Source organism: Ahaetulla prasina, chromosome 1 (genome assembly GCF_028640845.1).
Source record: "Ahaetulla prasina isolate Xishuangbanna chromosome 1, ASM2864084v1, whole genome shotgun sequence".
Taxonomy (NCBI): domain Eukaryota; kingdom Metazoa; phylum Chordata; class Lepidosauria; order Squamata; family Colubridae; genus Ahaetulla; species Ahaetulla prasina.
Window position 1 is genome coordinate 60125135 of NC_080539.1, and position 23053 is coordinate 60148187.

The 23053-nt window shown below is 38.1% G+C and overlaps 1 protein-coding gene across 3 annotated transcripts in view; it reads left to right on the forward strand.

Moving 5' to 3' along the window:
* The window catches only part of TGFB2 (transforming growth factor beta 2), a 102006-nt gene that overhangs the window by 60039 nt on the left and 18914 nt on the right, over positions 1–23053 (forward strand). For all 3 annotated transcript variants that reach the window (XM_058165427.1, XM_058165425.1, XM_058165426.1), the window contains exon 2: positions 13325–13488. In XM_058165427.1, coding sequence (XP_058021410.1) covers positions 13325–13488 — 164 coding nt within the window. The remainder of the gene's footprint in view (positions 1–13324; positions 13489–23053) is intronic.

The following is a 23053-nucleotide window of genomic DNA, read 5'->3' on the forward strand; positions in this document are numbered from 1 at the left end:
CTCAATGTAAGCAGAATACTGTGAAGTGCATGCCTGAACATTTTCCAAAAACAACACACATTTAGTGTAGTATTTTATTTCACTGGTGATACAGGAGACATTATCTTCAGGCCAAAGATGCAATTTTGATAGTGCTTTGGAAGGGACTTTGACTTTCTCAGATGTTCCAGCAAAAGCCAAAGGACTTTTGTTGCTTATCTGAAACATCAGAGGACAATATGGAGGACACAGCTTGGGCTAGGAATAACCCCTCCTGTTTCAATTGCCATGAAATCAGCTTGGTTCTCTGGACATCCCAACTGAGCTCATCTTAAGTCTTAGATGTGTAATATTGGATATCCGACATGCTCATCTGCTTGTCCCAGTGGTTGCAGGATATGTCAGTTGAAGCCCATGTTTAACACCACTGGAAAAGCAGATTTTTCAGGTCATGCAGAAACAGACTTGCTTTCTTTTAATCAAAAAGTAAAACATTTGTTTTCTATCAGAAATAATAAATTAAATTCTATATTACATCAAGCAAATCATGCTGGGATCCCAAACCCTCAGTGCACTTGGCATAACCAAACAAAGTCACATCAACCAGATCGAAGATAATAAAGGATATTTTATTTTGTTTTCAAGCAACATTAAAGTAATGCAAATTATCTGCAGCCAACTTATGCAAATTCCTCTAACTGGCTTTACAATTAAGAAACAAGACAGTAAAATTAAGGTTCATAGAACCAAGATGCATTGGGGTGCACCTTTTTGGTACTCAAATGTTCCTGCATCAACATATGCTGCAAGGCATCTCAGATGAGTGATTTATCTGAAAACATTCTGCAAAGTAGTCATAGATTTTCTCTCCTATTAGGGAAAGTGTAGGTCACTTTAAATATTGCTTCTCAATGACATTTTGAAGAGTTTATATTCCTGTTTTATTATATTCACATTGTAGCTTTCATTATTTGACAGTTAATAGGTATGGGAACTGGAGAGATAATATCCTTTGTACTTATTGTTTCAAGGTTCCAGAGATCAACCATGCTCACGGCTAGGTTGCTCAGAAAGTACCTGCAAGAAAACACCTGCCTCTTAAGGCAGACCAGGCAACTAATCTTCCATCCCTGCAGGTGTCAGTTGTATTGAGAGGACTGGTAATGGGTAGAGAGCAATGGAAAGCAGGAATTCCTTTATCATCCGATCATGGAGCTTATACCATGAATTCCGTTTTTATCATGGAGCTTATGATAAAAACTGAATTCAGGGTATGGCCACTTTTATGAGTTGATCCAGGGATCACCTGGCACAAGCTCACGGGGGCCATGGAATCTTAAGCCAATCCTAGCCCCTGGGCATGGAGACTAAAGTCCCTCAATATCAATAGCTAGAAGTAATTCAGTATCTTGTATCCAGTAATAAGCCCAGGCATCAACAAAACCTGAGTGTATCCATTCAGATGATACCACCCTAATGGCAGAAAGTAAAGAAGAACTAAAGAGCTTCTTGATGCGAGTGAAGGAGGAGAGTGCAAAAGCTGGCTTGAAACTCAACTTTAAGTAAACTAAGATCATGGCATCCAGCCCTGTCAATTCCTGGCAAATAGCTGGGGAAGAAATGGAGGTAGTGACTGATTTTATTTTATTGGGCTCCAAGATCACTGCAGATGGGGACTGCAGCCAAGAAATTAAAAGATGCTTACTCCTGGGGAGGAAAGCTATAGCAAATCTAGATAGCTTATTAAAAAGCAGAGACATCATCCTGCCAACAAAAGTGCGTATAGTCAAGGCTGTGGTTTTCCCAGTTGCAATGTATGGCTGTAAAAGTTGGACCATAAGAAAGGCTGAGCATCAAAGAATTGAGGCCTTTGAACTCTGGTGCTGGAGAAGACTCCTGCGAATCCCTTGGACTGCAAGGCGATCAAACTGGTCAGTCCTAGAGGAGAGCAACCCTGACTGCTCTTTAGAAGGCCAGATCCTGAAGATGAAACTGAAATACTTTGGCCACCTAATGAGAAGGAAGGACCCACTGGAGAAGAGCCTAATGCTGGGAAAGATTGAGGGAAAATGAAGAACAGGATGACAGAGAACAAGGTGGCTGGATGGAGTCACTGAAGCAGTAGGCATGAGCTTAAATGGACTCTAGAGGATGGTAGACGACAGGAAGGCCTGGAGAAACATTGTCCATGGGGTCGTGATGGGTCGGACATGACTTTGCAACTATCAACAAAATCCATTCAGTAAAACAGCCTATGCAATAGATGATGCTAAGAATTGGTCTGATCTAGTGAGTTCCCTACCAATGAAGCCACTGGATGAGATTCTCCATTACCATGGGTTGAGGTATCATAAGTATGTCTATGGAGATTCTCAGGTCATAGTTGTCCCAAAGATGTTTTGCTTATCTTGAAGAAGCACCTGAAGCTGAAGAAGTTTCTTGGATGAGAAGAGAAACATCTTCAAAGAAAAACAAGAAAGTCCAGTTGCCTCTTGAAAAAGCACCTTTGGGATATCATCAGTTTGGTGATGGTCTATATCTTGATGGTGAACTTATGGCACAAGTGCCACACAGCCCCCTCTGCAGACATGTCAGCCGTTGCCCCAGCCCAGCTCCATTATTTTATTATTATTATTTATTATTATTTATTGAATTTTTATACCACCCTTCTCCCGAAGGACTCAGGGCAGTGTACAGCCGGAGATAATATACAAAATATGTACAATTAAAACAAATTAAAACATATCAAAATTACAAAAACGGCTAATAATTAAAATTAAATTTAAAATATTTAAGAATATTAATAAAACCCCAATTTAAAATCAAACTATTATGCCAGTCCCGCTTGAATAAATAAGTATGTTTTTAGCTCACGACGGAAGGTCCGAAGATCAGGCACTTGACGTAGGCCAGGGGGGAGTTCATTCCAGAGCGTCGATGCTCCCACAGAGAAGGCCCTACTCCTGGGGGCCGCCAGCCGACACTGTTTGGCGGACGGCACCCTGAGGAGACCCTCTCTATGAGAGCGTACGGGTCGGTGGGAGGCATAGGGTAGCAGCAGGCGGTCTCGTAAGTACCCGGGTCCTAAGCCAGGTCCTAAGCCAGGTCCCTAAGCCAGGTCCTAAGCCAGGTCCCATTATGCATATGTGCGTGCTTCCCACTGGCCAGTTGGCCTTTGGGTCTCTTTGGAGGGTAGGGGGCATGCACGAGGGACATGCACACATGTGCATGGGAAGGGGCATGCGCAGGGATGCATGTGCATATGTGGGGGTAGGGAGCATGCAGGGCAGATGTAGGAGGGGTGTGTGTGCAGGAGGGAGTCACGCGCATGTGCAGGGGCGGGGTACATGCACGGGGACGGGGCACATGTGCGGGGTGCTCACATTGCATTTGGGAGAGGCATGTTGAAATTTGAAATTTCTGTCAATTTTTTAGGGCGTTATTACATTTTAAATTTGGCCATTTGAATAAGTTTTTTAAGGGTTGTTTTTTAGTATTGTATGTATTGTTTCTTTTGTATTTTATTTTGGCTGTTCACCACCCTGAGTCCTTCGGGAGAAGGGTGGTATACAAATTAAATTATTATTATTATTATTATTATTATTATTATTATTATTATTATTATTATTATTATTATTATTATTATTATTATTATTATTATTATTATATGTGCTCGTGCATGGAGCATCAAGATCTGGGACTTTGACATCTTTAGTTTTGGATGGGTGGTACTATCCCAGACCCAATTCACAACTTGGGGATTCTCCTGGATTTGCAATTCTTGCTTGAAGAGCAAGTGGCAGCTGCAACTAGGAGAGCCTTTGCACAATTGGGTTGTATACACCAGTTGCAATCTTTCCTGGATCAGGAGTTCCCATGCTCAATCATTCAAGCCCTGGTCATCCTATACTACTGAAATGCTTTTTAAGTGGAGCTAATTTTGAAGATCATTCACAAGCTACAACTGGTGCAGAGTGTAGCAGCTCAGACCTCTAGAGTGGCCCATATTAGCCTCTCTTCCATGAGCTGCACTGGCTGCTGGTTTGCTTCTGGGGCAATTCAAGATGTTGGTTATTACCTTTAAAGCCCTGCATGCAATGGGTTCAGGTTACTTGAGTAACTGTCTCACCCCAATGGGACAGCCCTACCCATGCTGATAGAGGAGGCCTGCTGTGGATTCCATTAGTCATGCAATTTTGGCTGGCGGGATCCAGGAAAAGCATCTGCTGTGCTATGGCACTGGCCCTTAGGAACAGATTGCCCCCTTCTGTGAGATCTCCTTCACCCTCCTGACCTTCCATAAGGCCTGAAAACCTAGCTCTGCCAGTTGGCCTTGACCCCCAATAGAGGAGTATCATGCTGGAGCTGATTAATGAACCAATAGTAGATCCCACTTCCCCCCATTCTGCTCTCTCCCTTCTCATCTTTTAATCATAATTTATATTTTTATTGTGTGGTTTTAGGACTGAACAAAAAGTAAATTAGAGAGATTCTTAGTTTTTTTGTTGTCAAGCAATTACCTGCTATGGGATTGCTCAGACAAAATGAGCAAAGCCAGAGTGAGTTTTGATAGTGCTCCCATTATGTTTGTGCAAGCCTTGTTTTAACAAAGGCAACAAGATATTTGACACTTCTAAGGGTGTTCTGCTCTGTAGAAAGTCAATAGAAAGAATAGTCTTTTTTTCTCCTGGGGGTATCTCTGAAGCTCAAGATTGTTTTATTGCATTTTAGCCTGGAGTGCACATCTACTGTATGGTCCATTGCTAAGGCTACCAGCCTTATGTGTCTCCATTACAACACTTTTTCCCTGATCAAGTCAGTTTTGATTGTGGAGTAGCAATAAACTAGAAAATAGCTACTTGAAACTTGTGGGGAATGAACACATGTTGCCCATACAGCAGCCAATTTCTTAATGAGTAAAGCCCTTGTATTTTAAGCCATTTACTAGGAATCAGTATTTTTCAGATTGTTGATATAGACATTGCTAGGAACATTGTGGAAAAACTGATTATCTGCTTAATGCCCAATGACAGAGAAGCTACTTTGAAATGTGATGGAAATTACATCAGCAGTTCTGGGACAACTTTCACATGCAGACACATGAAAGAATTTAAACTTCATTCATTCCTGCGTATAATAGCCAATTACAGTCATCATTTCAAAACTATGTTCTTTTTTCCCTTCTATTTTCATAATTTTAAGTACTATTACCAGTCCCAGTAGTGTCTTTCAGCTCCTGCTCAGATAGTTCACCCCTTGTTGTGGTATGATTTGGTTGTTCTTCAAATACTTAATTAAAGCACCACTTTATCATAATGCATGATGCTCCATTATTTTTTTTACAAAGATATTTAAAATATACATAGATACGTTCAATGTATTGTATGAAACAGAAAGAAGTCAATTTAATCCAAACAACTGTTTTTGAAAATAGTCATTTAATATGTGACATGTTGCTTCTATGAACAGATGTGATCCATAGAATTATATATAGATGTCACTCCCAGATTTACTAGAGTGAAATAGAAACATTTGTTCCTCCTGAGGCCATGATTGCTCATACATTAAGGAGTTGAAGCACACTAGCTAGAGTATGACAATAAATTTGAAGATTGTTGAAAATAATTGGTTGTTATACTACAGTATACTCGGTACTCATCATTAATTGGTTCTGGGAGGCACAATGAGTATCAAAAACAATGAGTACCAAACACATTTTCCCCATAAGGAATAATGTAGTAAGTCACAAGATAGCTGACACTGACCAGTTCTAGGCTGTGCACTGAGTAGCAAACTAATGAGTAGTACCGGGGCAAATTTTCATGTAAAAATGCATTCTCAACTTTGATGAGTTTCAAAGCAGTTGAGTATCAGGGTACTATTGTATTCGTAAATTACTATTAGTTCTGTTCTATTTTCTCCTTTGGTGAAATTGGTTTTTAAAAGGCACAGGTTTTTAAATGTTTGTGTCAGCGATAAAGACAGTTGTCTTCATTCTGAAGTATCTTTGCTTCTCCATTACATTGCATCACATAGTTTTGCCAATTATCAGAAATTACTAGTGGTTACACTCTCTATAAACTGCATTCTCCTTTCCTAGGTACAGATAGGCATGGCAAGCTGTAGTTGTGATATCCCAGATTTAATTCCAAAAAGGGATGTTCATAGAGAGCTATACCAAATAGTATAGAGAGTAAAAGTCAGTAAGAGATATCAAGGTTGAAAGGAATGAGGAGGAGAATGAAAGTCAACATCCAGGTAATATAGAACTGCAGAACAACTTTACAAGATGCTGTAGTTCACAAATTTTATAGTAGAGCAGGGGTGTCAAACTCGTGGCATCATGGCAGCATCACATAATGTATTGGAACTTTTTTCCTAAACCGGATGGGGGCGGGGCCAGCAGGGGATGCGTACGGCCTGTGGCCTGCGAGTTTGACAGCCGTGTACTTGAGATTGCAGTTACCCATGTCCTAGTCAATAGAACTCATTAATCCTGGTCTGTCATATGGTTATTTAGTTATTGATTTGCCTTTCAGTAGCTCAGCTTCTGCTCTTTAGGCCTGATTTGGTTGCATGGCCTCCAGGCACTATGTCATCTGTTGAACAGACTTTCATTCCCGAGTAGGTCTCCCTTACAAGAGTATGCTGACATACTTCCAGCATTCAACCCAGCGGAATTAGGCTGCATGGCTTTAACCCGATAGAAGACTAATGGGAATGATTCTAACTCAGGTACTATGCTGAAATCTTGTTCGTCTGGTGCAGATGGTTCAGTGGGATCATTTGACCTGTCTTGTTCCTCTCAGGAGTCTTCCACAGATGAGGCCATGATACTTAATCTCAATCATTCCAGAGGCTTTGAAGGAGCTGAAAATAGCCGCACATATCTTTTCAGCACATGCAAGCAGCCACTGAGAGCTTATTCCAAAAAGACCCCCTCCCCCATTTTGTAATGAGCTGAAACATCATCATAACCCCAAGACCTTTATTCTGAACCATTTCTAATGATGAATAGGTTTGGAAAAGTATAGGGAAATTTGGTTTAACCCATTTCACTCTTAATAGGTGCATACATTATAGAAATAGCAAACAGGTGTGGTGGGGGTGAGAAGAATCACTTCGAAGGATAATTTGAAATGGAGAAATGAGGGGAGAGGAGAAAGCTTTAACAACTTGTATCCTGCATCTTTTCCAATCCTTGGTCTTCAAATGATCATTGGAATAATGGCACAAATTCCTACTTACTTGGTATTAAACTGCCTTTAGAATATGTGCATATTTGTTTTGTTTGACTCCTATTGTTTTGCATTTTACCCATCATTTATTATTTATTTAAGCAAATATATTTGTACGTGAGGAAGATTACCAGTTAATAATTGTAATGCGATAAAAAAAAAGCTACCGTATATACTCGAGTATAAGCCGAGTTTTTCAGCACATTTTTTGTGCTGTAAAACGTCCTAAACTTATACTGGTCTATCTGACTTATACTCAAGTTTTTTTTTTAAGCCTCGCTTATACTCGAGTATATCGACATACTAGTTTTTCTTTTTCACATTTTACGGACTGAAGCCCTGCGGTGCAGTGAGAGGCGGGCGGGAGCGCCAGCCTTCTCAGCTGAGGAGGAGGTTTCAACGGTGGGTGCCTCATTTCCACCCTCGGCTTATACTCGAGTCCCCAGTTTACCCCAGTTTTTGGGGTAAAATTGGGGACCTCGGCTTATACTCGGATCGGCTTATATTCGAGTATATACGGTAGTTGTATTTGTTGCAATTCAAGTCCTACATCAGTCCATCTCCTGAATGCTTATACCTTAATAAAATTTGTTGGAAAAGGTGCTACTAAACTTCTGATTTTAGGTCACCATAGACCATGTGTGTCAAACTTGATCGCATCATGTGACATATCATGACTTTTTTTTCCTTTGCAGAGCCGGGATGGGCATGGCCTGTGCGTGACACGTCTGGCTCGCAGGCTGTCAGTTTGACAGGCCTGCCCATAGACCAAAGTTTCTTAACCTTTCTAATTTTTAAGGTGTGGATTTCAACTCCCGGGATTCTCCAGTGAGCATGGGGAATTCTGGAAGTTGGGTCCACACACCTTAAATTGCCCAGATTGAGAGACACTGCCATAGACTGAAACAACTGCCCTTCAATACATTTTCATCAGAATATCAAAAGAGATAGGAGTGAGGGAAGGAAGTATTTAGGCATAGATTGGGATTCCAGTTGGAGGCCATGTTTTTTGTTGGAGGTTGTTTTGTTTTGTTTTGTTTTTAGAGGAAGCCTGACATTTTTGCTCCCTGGGCAACAAAGGAGCATGGGATCATGCCAGAAAGTCATTTAGTGGCCAGCTAATAACTGCTTCATTTGGATTTGCTTTCCATGCAAATCTGTCAGTTACCACATTTCATAACAGGGAGGAGACACTTCTGGACAGAAGCCCATATGTGGTTCAGGGAGGAAACTCTAAACAGGCCAGAAAGAATGGCTTTTCCCCGAGCAGAAGGGACTGGTTTGTGCTCATTGTGCTTTTTTGTTTGCTTTAATTAATTTATGTTATCAGATGAAACTTAAATAGCAACACAGACCTAGTAGACAGAGGTTTAGGGAGCTAGAGCATTACAAAAACTTTTAATCACAATCAAGTGATTCTTATAAATATTTGCAGTCACACATTTTCACACAGAGCATCAAAGCCCAGCCTGTGGCTGCTGTAAATAAGGTTCAGCAAAGAGGGAGGAGGGAAGGAAAGGGAAGGGAAGGGAAGGGAAGGGGAAGGAAGGAAGGAAGGAAGGAAGGAAGGAAGGAAGGAAGGAAGGAAGGAAGGAAGGAAGGAAGTTTATTAACCACCTTTACGGGAATGATTTGATTGATCTCAGTTCCTGTTAGCACATGTGAATGAGAGACATTGAGCAAATCAATAAAGGCTGTCCTGGATAGTCTGCCTTTTCTTCCAAATAAGAAAAGTTGTTTATGTCTCCATGCAACAGGAAATATATTGAATTAGTTCCACTCATTTAGGACAACATATCAAAGAAAGTTTGATGCGTCTGGCACTCTAGAAAAGAAAAAAAATGGTGGGGGAGCTGCATTTAAAGCTGAAATGGAGCAGATTTTCAACTATGTTTATTCCTGTGAAATGGGCAGATTTCTAAAGGTTTGGCAAACATCTGTGAACATAACACTTTGCAGTGTATTTGTTGTGACCCAGGCCCAAGTAGGTATTAGGAAACTCAGTCAGTGTAAAAACAAACAAACTTTATTATAACAGTTGAGAATTAACTCATTCTCAGAGTAGGTCAACTAAACTAAAGCAAATTCCTCCCAACACAATTCCTCAGTCTTATCACCAACCTTGGTCCAATTAGGCAAACTGCCAAAGGCCTTTCTTGGCAAAAGTTCAGAAGACACCGTTACAAAACAAATGCAACAAGACAAAGCTATCAACGTTGTTTTCTGGCAAAGAGCCCAAATGCCGTTGCTGGTCTTTTAAGCCTTATGGGAGGGGCCAATCATCTCTTGGCCCTACTCCCAAGATATCCTCTTTGCTTGAGCTTCTCTTGCCTTCTGGCAGCTCTTCTCGTGCGTGCATTAGGAACAGGCTCCTCCTGTTCCTCTGCCTCACTACTGTCAGCCTCTGGAGTCCGCACATCACTCCCTGATGGCCCTGGCCCACCTCTGCCTCCGATGCAGAGCCCTCATCCGGGCCTTCCTCAGTCTCCAGGACTGGCCCATGTTCTTCCTCAGCCTCATCACTGTCTGACTCCGTTGCCAGCTCCGCAGGCTGCTGGCGGACCACAACAGTATTGTAAATGAAAAGGAAGTGGCATATGACTCTTACTTCTGGAATAAGGATTGACAAACTTAGTTTGAAAACCACCATCCCCCTTTGGCTCCATGGGGTCAGCATGCCAAAGAGTACAGGAACCATATAAGCATGCTACTGTATCAGCAAGCAGACTGCTGATAGACTATCACTGCCCAGGTGGCCCACTGTCCCTGACCCTTAATCCTCAACCTGCCCCTTGCTTGAAAAGCTTGGCTGAGCCTGGGGCCTTTCTGATCTGAACTATTATAGATCAGAGAGGATAATTTACATTGGGAAGGATGCTTAACTTTAAGTATGATTTCTATGGAGTACCCAGAATTATAACCTGGGACTGGACAGTAGCCTAATAATTCTCTATTCAGTTGTAGAAATTATTTTATAGAAATCTCAGTTTTTCAGCTTTGTCTCAATGACTTGAAATGATTAGCTGAGCTTTTGGATAAAGTCGCTTATTAATCTTGTGGATGTGGTACTAACCACCTGGCATTTCAGTTTGACCTTGACAAGGACTAAGAAAATCCAATAAGATTTCTTATTTCTTTGGATAATGATGACCTACTGAGAGACATTACCTACTGGATGACATCACCAACTGATGATGATCAATTCAGTGATGACCTATTCAAGAACGCCAGAGTAGGTAAAGGAAAACTCAAATTTTCAATGGAACCAATTTAATCATCCCTACTTTAGCAACTTTGTGGACTTCAGCTCCCAAAATTCCCCAGTCAGTATGGAGAATTCTGGAAATCCATACATCTTAAAATCAACAAGTGTGAAAAAGCACTGGTTTATACTAATCTAATGAATACTAATCCTCCATTTTTGGAATTTTTTAGAAAATGATGAAATATAGCTTAGAAAGCAATTTCTTAAGTATTATGAGTTCACCTTTAATAAAGATAAAGGGTTGTTTTAGACAGATTCCCCACTCAGTAGCTCTCCAGACACATGAAATTAAATTGTCATTGTCCCCAGCCATCATTGCCCATTTGCTAAGAGATCTCTAAGATCTCTAAGAGAGCTTAATCCTTTTAATAGATTTTTAACAGTAAGGATTTTTGCTACACAAATATCTTTTTGACACTTTAATGAATAAACTCATCAATCAAAAAGCAGTACAGAAATCACTTGAACAGCAGCTGGCTATGGATAAAGTGACTGATTGATTTCAATAAATGTCTTTTCTTTAAATGATTGATATTTTCTGCCCTTAAACAGTAATTGAAAATACATGGGGATGATCTGCAATTTTCTGCTAATCTAAGGTTTCAACCATGGAAATTTGTCAATCTAATAAAATTTCATGTATCCTTATAAATGGACATAAAATAATTATACTGCTAATTATGTAGTTCATAATAATTTATACTTTCAGTATTTGTATCAATATTTTTTTTACTTTGGTTTTTTTTAACTGATTGCAGACCCTAAGCATATGTACCCAGGGGTGAAATCCAGCAGGTTCTCACAGGTTCTGGAGAACTGGTAGCAGAAATTTTGAGTAGTTCGGAGAACCGGCAAATACCACCTCTGGCTGGCTCCAGAGTGGGGTGGGAATGGAGATTATGTAATACCCTTCCCCTAGGAATGGGGAGGGAATGTGGAATTTGCAGTATCCTTCCCCTGCCACGCCCACCAAACCGCACCGGCCCACAGAACCGGTAGTAAAAAAAATTGGATTTCACCACTGTATGTTAACTACTCTTTGCTGGTAATGTCTGTGTTTATCTTGAAAAGCTCAACCTCAAATGTGGAAACTTTGTGATATTCTGTTAAGGAATACTTTATTGGCTAATCCTAAATTTATTATATAGTAAACAGAGATGTAAAATAAAACATGCAAGTAAATGCTACAAAACAGCATTGGAGAATATGATGTTGAAAAGTGACATTGCTCTCTTTAGGCCCCAGGATTTGTAACGGGGCACTGAGCCTTTTCACCACTGCTCTCTGAAATCTTTGCAAACTACAGACCCTAAAAATGAATCTGAGGACCTCTCTTTGCAATCAGGGGGTATCAATATGCTAGACCAGCTTTTACATCTAAAGTTATTTATATTTATATTTTATTTTATTTTTAAAAATAAACTATTCAGTGGGTATGACTGTGGCTGAACTGCTTCCTTTTCTTGAGTGTTTTCAAATCTGAAAGTGTTATTCAGGGATGGTTCACCACTTTCCAAGTGGTGAAAGCTGTGGTCAGTGTAAGCTATGAAGATTTTGAAGTCGACATTGTTGCCTCAGTTGGCACTTTCTCACTACACAATAACCACAGCATGGTTTGCTGAGCTAGGCTGTGCATGAACATGCATTCACGGTTTAGAAATAGTTATTCTGTGGGCAGTTAGTTGCCAAATGTGTGGCCATGGTTTTTTATGGGCTTACAACTCATCAGCTGTTGTGGCATATTACTCCAATGCTTTGGTTAGTATGTCAAGGGGCTGATCAAAGAGGCAGCAGGGTAGTCGAAAAGTATAACTATCCTTGCAACTCCTGCTCACCTGCTTTGATCACTTGTCTGCAGAGGCACATGGGACTAATTTTTAAAAGCAAAGCAAAAAAGGGGGAATGATTAGTATTTCTCCAACCCACCCATAGTGGATACCATATATTTATGGCTAATTACAAAAGAGAAACAGGATATGATTGCGTTGTTCTGTTGCTTCATTCACCCCGACCAAATCAGTTGGGATACTTGCTCTCAGTTGCCTCACAACTATTGCTGGTGAAGTACAGACAAGCATTTCTTTTTACTTCTTTATTTGCGGATATATTTATTGCATTAGATTTAGAGCTACCCAACTTTGAAATAACACTGGCTAGCTTACATCACAAAAATAAGAAACAAATGAAGAAAAATACACTTCTATCTGGAAAAATAGATCAATACTTAGAAAAAAAACAAAGAAACTAACAGAGCCTTGACTATTTTCTAACCCCAGGTTTGTTCTCAAAAGATTTGAGCAACTGTTGTAGGTTAGGCAACAAATAGCTCTCCAGGAGATTACCGTATATAGGTTCTCCCACTTATGGTTAGCTCTAATGCAAATGGGATCACTCATACCGAGTTTTGCTGGGAATTCTGGTAAATGTAATCCCAGCACATTTCAGGGCTGCCTAACAGAGGGAGGTTGGGCTTTCCTGTTTGAAATCGCCATTGCAAACTAATAACTACTGGTTTTTAGTTCCACTATGGAACTATTTGGGTCATTTTTAAAAATATAATAGTCAAAATTTATAATAGTTGGTTGCTTTCAAAGAATAGGGTTAAATGCATGCCCTGAAATAAACTTGGGCATGTGTTTTTTTTTCTGATCACTATTAATCTGCTGTTTCTGTAACCAAACACATATGTTTGTTTATCCGCTTAAAAAGTAATGATATCAAAATTGATTGCTGGAAGTTGTATCATCCTACAGACATTTCCGTCATTGTTTCTGGGGTCTGTCTTATGTTGAAGCCTGTATTAAAAAAAAAGCAATGTCTTTATAATTTTAATTTCTTGCAGATTTCATCTCAACAAGCAATCAAAATCCGTACTTTAGAAGAGTGAGGTTTGATGTCTCAGCGATGGAGAAAAATGCTTCCAACCTAGTGAAAGCAGAATTTAGAGTCTTCCGCTTACAGAATCCGAAAGCTCGTGTATCAGAACAACGGATAGAACTATATCAGGTAAAGCTTTGATTGTTGCTGTCCTTATATGTTTTTTTAATATGCGACATTTTTCTACAACACATTTAAACACTATAGTTAAATAGATTGTAATATTCATTCTCTTTTCTTTGGACACTTTGGGAAATGTAGTTTATGAGAAGAGATCTCACGCACTAGCAGAAAAATCTCATTCTTTAAATTTACCATTTATCAGGATTGCAGAAAGAAAAAAAATAAAGTTAAGTTAAAAATGTACATTATACTTAAATATACTTAAATGCTTGCTTTTTAAAGGCGTGTATGAATTTATGATAGATTTGTATCTTTATTAGAAGCTGATTGAAAACTACTTTAAACTATATATACAAAGAAAAGTTTACTGTACTGGATTATTGTAATTGCATCTCTTGCTTATGATCCCTCTTTTTTAGATTTGCTATGTGAGTCAAGGAGAAGTAAATTTTCCAGGCCAAAAGCCATATTGCAGACCTCATTCCAAAAAACAGAAATGAGACAAGAACAAAAAATAAAACTGATTTCATTTCATTTGCATTTAATTAAAATTACACATAGATAACCTGATTAATCTGCAATCGTCTGTTTGATAATTCTTCTCTTTTGCTATATTAAAAATTACAAATCTGTGACTGTAGTGTACACCTTTTGCAACTGTGTGGGGGCTGTACCTCAGTCATTAAAATAGAATAGAATAGAATAGAATAGAATAGAATAGAATAGAATAGAATAGAATAGAATAGAATAGAATAGAATAGAATTTTTATTGGCCAAGTGTGATTGGACACACAAGGAATTTGTCTTGGTGCATATGTTCTCAGTGTACATAAAAGAAAAGATACGTTCATCAAGGTACAACATTTACAACACAATTGATGGTCAATATATCAATATAAATCATAAGGATTGCCAGCAACAAGTTATAGTCATACAGTCATAAATGGAAAGAGATTGGTGATGGGAACTATGAGAAGATTAATAGTAGTGCAGATTCAGTAAATAGTCTGACAGTGTTGATGGAATTATTTGTTTAGCAGAGTGATGGCCTTCGGGGAAAAACTGTTCTTGTGTCTAGTTGTTCTGGTGTGCAGTGCTCTATAGCGTCGTTTTGAGGGTAGGAGTTGAAACAGTTTATGTCCAACTAATAACAGTTTATGTCCACTAGTAACTAGTGGTTCCTGTTTAAATTAAATTGTGGTTCTGCTGAGGGGGGGGGAATCAAAATCCTGAAGCTACAACAGACAAGGTGTCAGTTTGCTTATTTTACTAGCATGAGGGGAACATAATTTGTAACTTTCTGGAATGATCCAAGCAATATATGCTCCTGTTGCCACAGTGAGATTTAGGGCTAAAAAAATAATAAATATACATAGAATATGACATTTATTGGCATTCACAAGGGCTGGCTAGATACACTTTATTCAGTGTGTCATACTGATTCTAACATATATAAACATGTTTATCATTACAGTGTTTCAGCTTTGTCCTCTGCATGCTTTCTTAGAAGCAAATCCAGTTCAGCACAGTGCAACTTATTCTCAAATAAATCAAGCCCAAGATTGCAGCTTTACTTTGCAAAAAAATATGACAGAGTCCTGGGTGGAGTCCTTCTCATCCTCAGTGACCCCACCTGACCTCATTTTGTCTTAGTTCTATTGATGCTGTTTTGTGTTCCATGGAGTTAAAGCCAGGAGCTTGTTTTATTTTGTTTCTAACTGCTCAGTGCCAGCGAGCTCTTTTTTATGCTCTTTTTAATTCACTTGCAACTTCATATGTAATCCAGTTAAATCAACTTGCTCAGATTTAAGGCTGATTAGTTCTACTGAAGCCAGAAGCACCAATCTGGTATACATCTTTGCATTTCCAAATAATCTAGGCTAAGTTTTTTTTTAACTTTTATTCTTTTTTTTTTTAAGTCGCGTGGCAAATTTCTGTAAAGTTAGGCCTTGAGATGAATTCTTAACATTAAGATCCAGCCTTAATAGGTTTTTCACTCTTAACTTATTTTTGCTACTAAATTAGATTTATAGATTGCCAAATCCAAAGACTAACATAGGCGGGTTACAAAGCTAAAACAGCATAAAAATACAATGTGAAACTACACTGATAAACACAACACATTGAGGAGAAAAATGCACTTAGATACTAATAAGTCTATAAAACTTCTGTACTGCACACTCAGTTGGAAAGCCATCAAGAACAAGGGCTTTTCCCAGTTTCATAGCTTGGATTGTCTCTGCAATTTCCTGTTATGGTTGTCCCAATTTCTTTTCATATTTTTGATCTGTTTAATTTGTTGCCCCAGTTTAGTAATTTGCTGTCTGGTTACAGATGAAAATATATATATATATATACATATATATACATATACATACATACATATATATATATATATATACATATATATACATATATATATACATATATATACATATATATATATTAAAATTACACATAGATAACCTGATTAATCTGCAATCGTCTGTTTGATAATTCTTCTCTTTTGCTATATTAAAATTACACATAGATAACCTGATTAATCTGCAATCGTCTGTTTGATAATTCTTCTCTTTTGCTATATTAAAATTACACATAGATAACCTGATTAATCTGCAATCGTCTGTTTGATAATTCTTCTCTTTTGCTATATTAAAATTACACATAGATAACCTGATTAATCTGCAATCGTCTGTTTGATAATTCTTCTCTTTTGCTATATTAAAAATTACAAATCTGTGACTGTAGTGTACACCTTTTGCAACTGTGTGGGGGCTGTAGCTCAGTCATTAAAATAGAATAGAATTTTTATTGGCCAAGTGTGATTGGACACACAAGGAATTTGTCTTGGTGCATATGTTCTCAGTGTACATAAAAGAAAAGATCGTTCATCAAGGTACAACATTTACAACACAATTGATGGTCAATATATCAATATAAATCATAAGGATTGCCAGCAACAAGTTATAGTCATACAGTCATAAATGGAAAGAGATTGGTGATGGGAACTATGAGAAGATTAATAGTAGTGCAGATTCAGTAAATAGTCTGACAGTGTTGATGGAATTATTTGTTTAGCAGAGTGATGGCCTTCGGGGAAAAACTGTTCTTGTGTCTAGTTGTTCTGGTGTGCAGTGCTCTATAGCATCGTTTTGAGGGTAGGAGTTGAAACAGTTTATGTCCACTAGTAACTAGTGGTTCCTGTTTAAATTAAATTGTGGTTCTGCTGAGGGGGGGGGGAAATCAAAATCCTGAAGCTACAACAGACAAGGTGTCAGTTTGCTTATTTTACTAGCATGAGGGGAACATAATTTGTAACTTTCTGGAATGATCCAAGCAATATATGCTCCTGTTGCCACAGTGAGATTTAGGGCTAAAAAAATAATAAATATACATAGAATATGACATTTATTGGCATTCACAAGGGCTGGCTAGATACACTTTATTCAGTGTGTCATACTGATTCTAACATATATAAACATGTTTATCATTACAGTGTTTCAGCTTTGTCCTCTGCATGCTTTCTTAGAAGCAAATCCAGTTCAGCACAGTGCAACTTATTCTCAAATAAATCAAGCCCAAGATTGCAGCTTTACTTTGCAAAAAAATATGACAGAGTCCTGGGTGGAGTCCTTCTCATCCTCAGTGACCCCACCTGACCTCATTTTGTCTTAGTTCTATTGATGCTGTTTTGTGTTCCATGGAGTTAAAGCCAGGAGCTTGTTTTATTTTGTTTCTAACTGCTCAGTGCCAGCGAGCTCTTTTTTATGCTCTTTTTAATTCACTTGCAACTTCATATGTAATCCAGTTAAATCAACTTGCTCAGATTTAAGGCTGATTAGTTCTACTGAAGCCAGAAGCACCAATCTGGTATACATCTTTGCATTTCCAAATAATCTAGGCTAAGTTTTTTTAACTTTTAAAAGCATTTTAAAAGAAAAAAAATAAAGTTAAGTTAAAAATGTACATTATACTTAAATATACTTAAATGCTTGCTTTTTAAAGGCGTGTATGAATTTATGATAGATTTGTATCTTTATTAGAAGCTGATTGAAAACTACTTTAAACTATATATACAAAGAAAAGTTTACTGTACTGGATTATTGTAATTGCATCTCTTGCTTATGATCCCTCTTTTTTAGATTTGCTATGTGAGTCAAGGAGAAGTAAATTTTCCAGGCCAAAAGCCATATTGCAGACCTCATTCCAAAAAACAGAAATGAGACAAGAACAAAAAATAGAATAGAATAGAATAGAATAGAATAGAATAGAATAGAATAGAATAGAATAGAATAGAATAGAATAGAATAGAATAGAATATGAATATGAATTAAGAATAGAATAGACTAGAAATAGAATAGAATAGAATAGAATAGAATAGAATAGAATAGAATAGAATAGAATAGAATAGAATAGAATAGAATAGAATAGAATAGAATAGAATAGAATAGAATAGAATAGAATAGAATAGAATAGAATAGAATAGAATAGAATAGAATAGAATAGAATAGAATAGAATAGAATAGAATAGAATAGAATAGAATAGAATAGAATAGAATAGAATAGAATAGAATAGAATAGAATAGAATAGAATAGAATAGAATAGAATAGAATAGAATAGAATAGAATAGAATAGAATAGAATAGAATAGAATAGAATAGAATAGAATAGAATAGAATAGAATAGAATAGAATAGAATAGAATAGAATAGAATAGAATAGAATAGAATAGAATAGAATAGAATAGAATAGAATAGAATAGAATAGAATAGAATAGAATAGAATAGAATAGAATAGAATAGAATAGAATAGAATAGAATAGAATAGAATAGAATAGAATAGAATAGAATAGAATAGAATAGAATAGAATAGAATAGAATAGAATAGAATAGAATAGAATAGAATAGAATAGAATAGAATAGAATAGAATAGAATAGAATAGAATAGAATAGAATAGAATAGAATAGAATAGAATAGAATAGAATAGAATAGAATAGAATAGAATAGAATAGAATAGAATAGAATAGAATAGAATAGAATAGAATAGAATAGAATAGAATAGAATAGAATAGAATAGAATAGAATAGAATAGAATAGAATAGAATAGAATAGAATAGAATAGAATAGAATAGAATAGAATAGAATAGAATAGAATAGAATAGAATAGAATAGAATAGAATAGAATAGAATAGAATAGAATAGAATAGAATAGAATAGAATAGAATAGAATAGAATAGAATAGAATAGAATAGAATAGAATAGAATAGAATAGAATAGAATAGAATAGAATAGAATAGAATAGAATAGAATAGAATAGAATAGAATAGAATAGAATAGAATAGAATAGAATAGAATAGAATAGAATAGAATAGAATAGAATAGAATAGAATAGAATAGAATAGAATAGAATAGAATAGAATAGAATAGAATAGAATAGAATAGAATAGAATAGAATAGAATAGAATAGAATAGAATAGAATAGAATAGAATAGAATAGAATAGAATAGAATAGAATAGAATAGAATAGAATAGAATAGAATAGAATAGAATAGAATAGAATAGAATAGAATAGAATAGAATAGAATAGAATAGAATAGAATAGAATAGAATAGAATAGAATAGAATAGAATAGAATAGAATAGAATAGAATAGAATAGAATAGAATAGAATAGAATAGAATAGAATAGAATAGAATAGAATAGAATAGAATAGAATAGAATAGAATAGAATAGAATAGAATAGAATAGAATAGAATAGAATAGAATAGAATAGAATAGAATAGAATAGAATAGAATAGAATAGAATAGAATAGAATAGAATAGAATAGAATAGAATAGAATAGAATAGAATAGAATAGAATAGAATAGAATAGAATAGAATAGAATAGAATAGAATAGAATAGAATAGAATAGAATAGAATAGAATAGAATAGAATAGAATAGAATAGAATAGAATAGAATAGAATAGAATAGAATAGAATAGAATAGAATAGAATAGAATAGAATAGAATAGAATAGAATAGAATAGAATAGAATAGAATAGAATAGAATAGAATAGAATAGAATAGAATAGAATAGAATAGAATAGAATAGAATAGAATAGAATAGAATAGAATAGAATAGAATAGAATAGAATAGAATAGAATAGAATAGAATAGAATAGAATAGAATAGAATAGAATAGAATAGAATAGAATAGAATAGAATAGAATAGAATAGAATAGAATAGAATAGAATAGAATAGAATAGAATAGAATAGAATAGAATAGAATAGAATAGAATAGAATAGAATAGAATAGAATAGAATAGAATAGAATAGAATAGAATAGAATAGAATAGAATAGAATAGAATAGAATAGAATAGAATAGAATAGAATAGAATAGAATAGAATAGAATAGAATAGAATAGAATAGAATAGAATAGAATAGAATAGAATAGAATAGAATAGAATAGAATAGAATAGAATAGAATAGAATAGAATAGAATAGAATAGAATAGAATAGAATAGAATAGAATAGAATAGAATAGAATAGAATAGAATAGAATAGAATAGAATAGAATAGAATAGAATAGAATAGAATAGAATAGAATAGAATAGAATAGAATAGAATAGAATAGAATAGAATAGAATAGAATAGAATAGAATAGAATAGAATAGAATAGAATAGAATAGAATAGAATAGAATAGAATAGAATAGAATAGAATAGAATAGAATAGAATAGAATAGAATAGAATAGAATAGAATAGAATAGAATAGAATAGAATAGAATAGAATAGAATAGAATAGAATAGAATAGAATAGAATAGAATAGAATAGAATAGAATAGAATAGAATAGAATAGAATAGAATAGAATAGAATAGAATAGAATAGAATAGAATAGAATAGAATAGAATAGAATAGAATAGAATAGAATAGAATAGAATAGAATAGAATAGAATAGAATAGAATAGAATAGAATAGAATAGAATAGAATAGAATAGAATAGAATAGAATAGAATAAAATAGAATAGAATAGAATAGAATAGAATAGAATAGAATAGAATAGAATAGAATAGAATAGAATAGAATAGAATAGAATAGAATAGAATAGAATAGAATAGAATAGAATAGAATAGAATAGAATAGAATTACAGAGTCAAACTCATCCCAGAGAATCTCACCCAAGACCGCCTCAGACGCCCGTCCGAATCGCCACAATTTTGGTCCAGACCGTCCCAGCTGAAGCGATTTTATCGTATAGATAACGTTAAACTCCTCAACGCGTCCCTGCACGGGTCATCCCGCTCCCCTGGTGAAGGAGGGAGCGGGTCACCAAACAGGGCAGCTGGGCGGTTATCTGCCGGCGCAATGAGGGAGGAGGCGTAACAACGCCTCGCTTCCCTCAGTGCCACTAGGTAGGTCTAGTATAGGATCTAACTAGTGTCCGATCAACCTCTGAGCGGCTGGACCTCCAAGAACTCTCTAGGCGTCTTCTCCGGCGTTTCATCCCCTCAGCTCCTCGGAGAACCAAGGGCGGTTGGGATCTGCGCGGGTCAGAGGCCGCAGAGGCACGACACGGTCTAAAGCCCCAGCCGCAGCCCGTTCCCAGGCTGCGGCTAGTTCCTCTGCCGTGCCGTGAGCCAGACCCTCAGGGAATGGCCCAAGCTCCGTCCGAAACCTCTCTGGGTCCATCAGGCGCCTGGGGCGGTACCAACGTAGTGGTTCCGTCTCCCTGCGGTGTTGGGTAGCGGTCAGAAAGTCCAGGCGAAGGAGAGAGTGATCTGACCATGACAAAGGTTCTGTGACTATATCTCTCAAGTCCAGATCCTTCAACCACTGACCAGAGATGAAAATCAGGTCCAGTGTGCCTCCCCCGATGTGAGTAGGGCCATCACTACTTGAGTCAGGTCCAGGGCGGACATGGAGGCCATGAACTCCCGAGCTACTGACAATGACGAGCCAGCAGATGGCAAGTTAAAGTCCCCCATGACTAAAAGTCTGGGGGTCTCCACTGCCACCCCGGCAAGCACCTCCAGAAGCTCGGGCAGGGCGGCTGTCACGCAGCAAGGAGCCAGGTGCGACCAGCAAGCCCATCTGACATCTATGACCCCACCTCACAAAGAGGATTCACACCCGGCAATCTGAGGTACAGTGGCCTCCTTGGCTCTAGACTCTCTTTAATAACAACCGCCACCCCCACCCCTACCCTGGGCCTCGGCTGATGGAATGCACGGAAACCCGGTGGGCACATCTCAACCAGGGCACGCCCCTTCAGTGCCCAACCAGGTCTCCATGCGCCTATAATATCCGTGGCACCCCTGAATCAGATCATGTATTAGGGGCCTTATTGGCCACGGACCGTGCGTTACATAACATCAGGCGAAGGCCCAGGCTCTGAGGGTCTTGACCATCCGAGGCAGGAGAAGTCAGGGGATCGGGCACGCGCGATCGCCTGTATACATCGAACGCGTGACCCCTAAACCGATGCGATCCCCTTCCGCCATATCTGCCCCTCCCACTTACCATGCAGATGGACTCACCTCACACAAAGGAACACACTCCCCCCCCATAACCTCCGAACCTATTTGATAGTCGCCACGAGCATGCACTGGAGCTGGTTTCCCCCCCAACAGGCTACCCCCATCACCCGCCCTATCCCTCCCCCCCTTAAAATTCCCCTTAAAATCCCCCAATAAAAAACGACTAAAAGAGTTCATTAAAAATCCCCTAAGCCTCCTAGATTTCGCATGCCATCTCTCGGGGTTCCAAAACCCGTCCTCAAGATGTGCCCTCGATAATGTGGAGGGCCAGACCTGCGAGAGAGGGGAGTCTCGCAGGGCAAGAAGGTCCGCGGTTGAAAATCTTCGCATGAATAAATAAAGTACAAAACGGTCAGCAGTCCATCCAGGCCGGTCAAAATGTCAAGATGTTATTGTAGCGCGGTTATTATAGCAAGGTTAGGCTCTCTGGCTGGTGATATGAGCCGTGGACTTCCCGGGCTCCATGGGGCCGTTATTCTGCCCTCTAACACAAACGGTCCCACTCGCCCCAGGTACAGATGACTAGCCATTCTCCGTCAGGTCAGTCAATTGGTGTTAAAGTCCATATGGGCCTTGATGTCAGGGACTCCATACCCAGTTGCTCCAGGCTTGCTCCAGGCCTGATCTTGAACAGTCCTAGGCCGAGCTGCCGAGGGTCTAAAAAAGGGCCAGCCACACCTCCGAGTCCTCCTCCGAGGGGCGAAACCCTCCAGATGGCAACATTTGACCCTCCGCCACTACCACTCAGCGGACGATCTTCTCGTCTCTCCTCCTCTCTGGCATTGATGGAAAAACCGTTCTCCGGCCTTGATCGAAAACCCTCAGTCCCTGGGGGTGGGGGGGCCATCCGCCGCCGCCGCCATCGCCGCCGATACCCGGAAGCCAAGCGCGACCGCCGTGGCCATCACCCCAGCCAGAGGCCCAGCAAGGCCCCAACAGAAGTCCGAAGGATAAGCCGAGGAAAACGCCAGGCTCCAAGGGAGAGAAGTCCAGCCAAGTCCCATCCAGCACCATTGGAAAAAAAAGCCCCTAGCCCCTGGGGGGGGGCCGC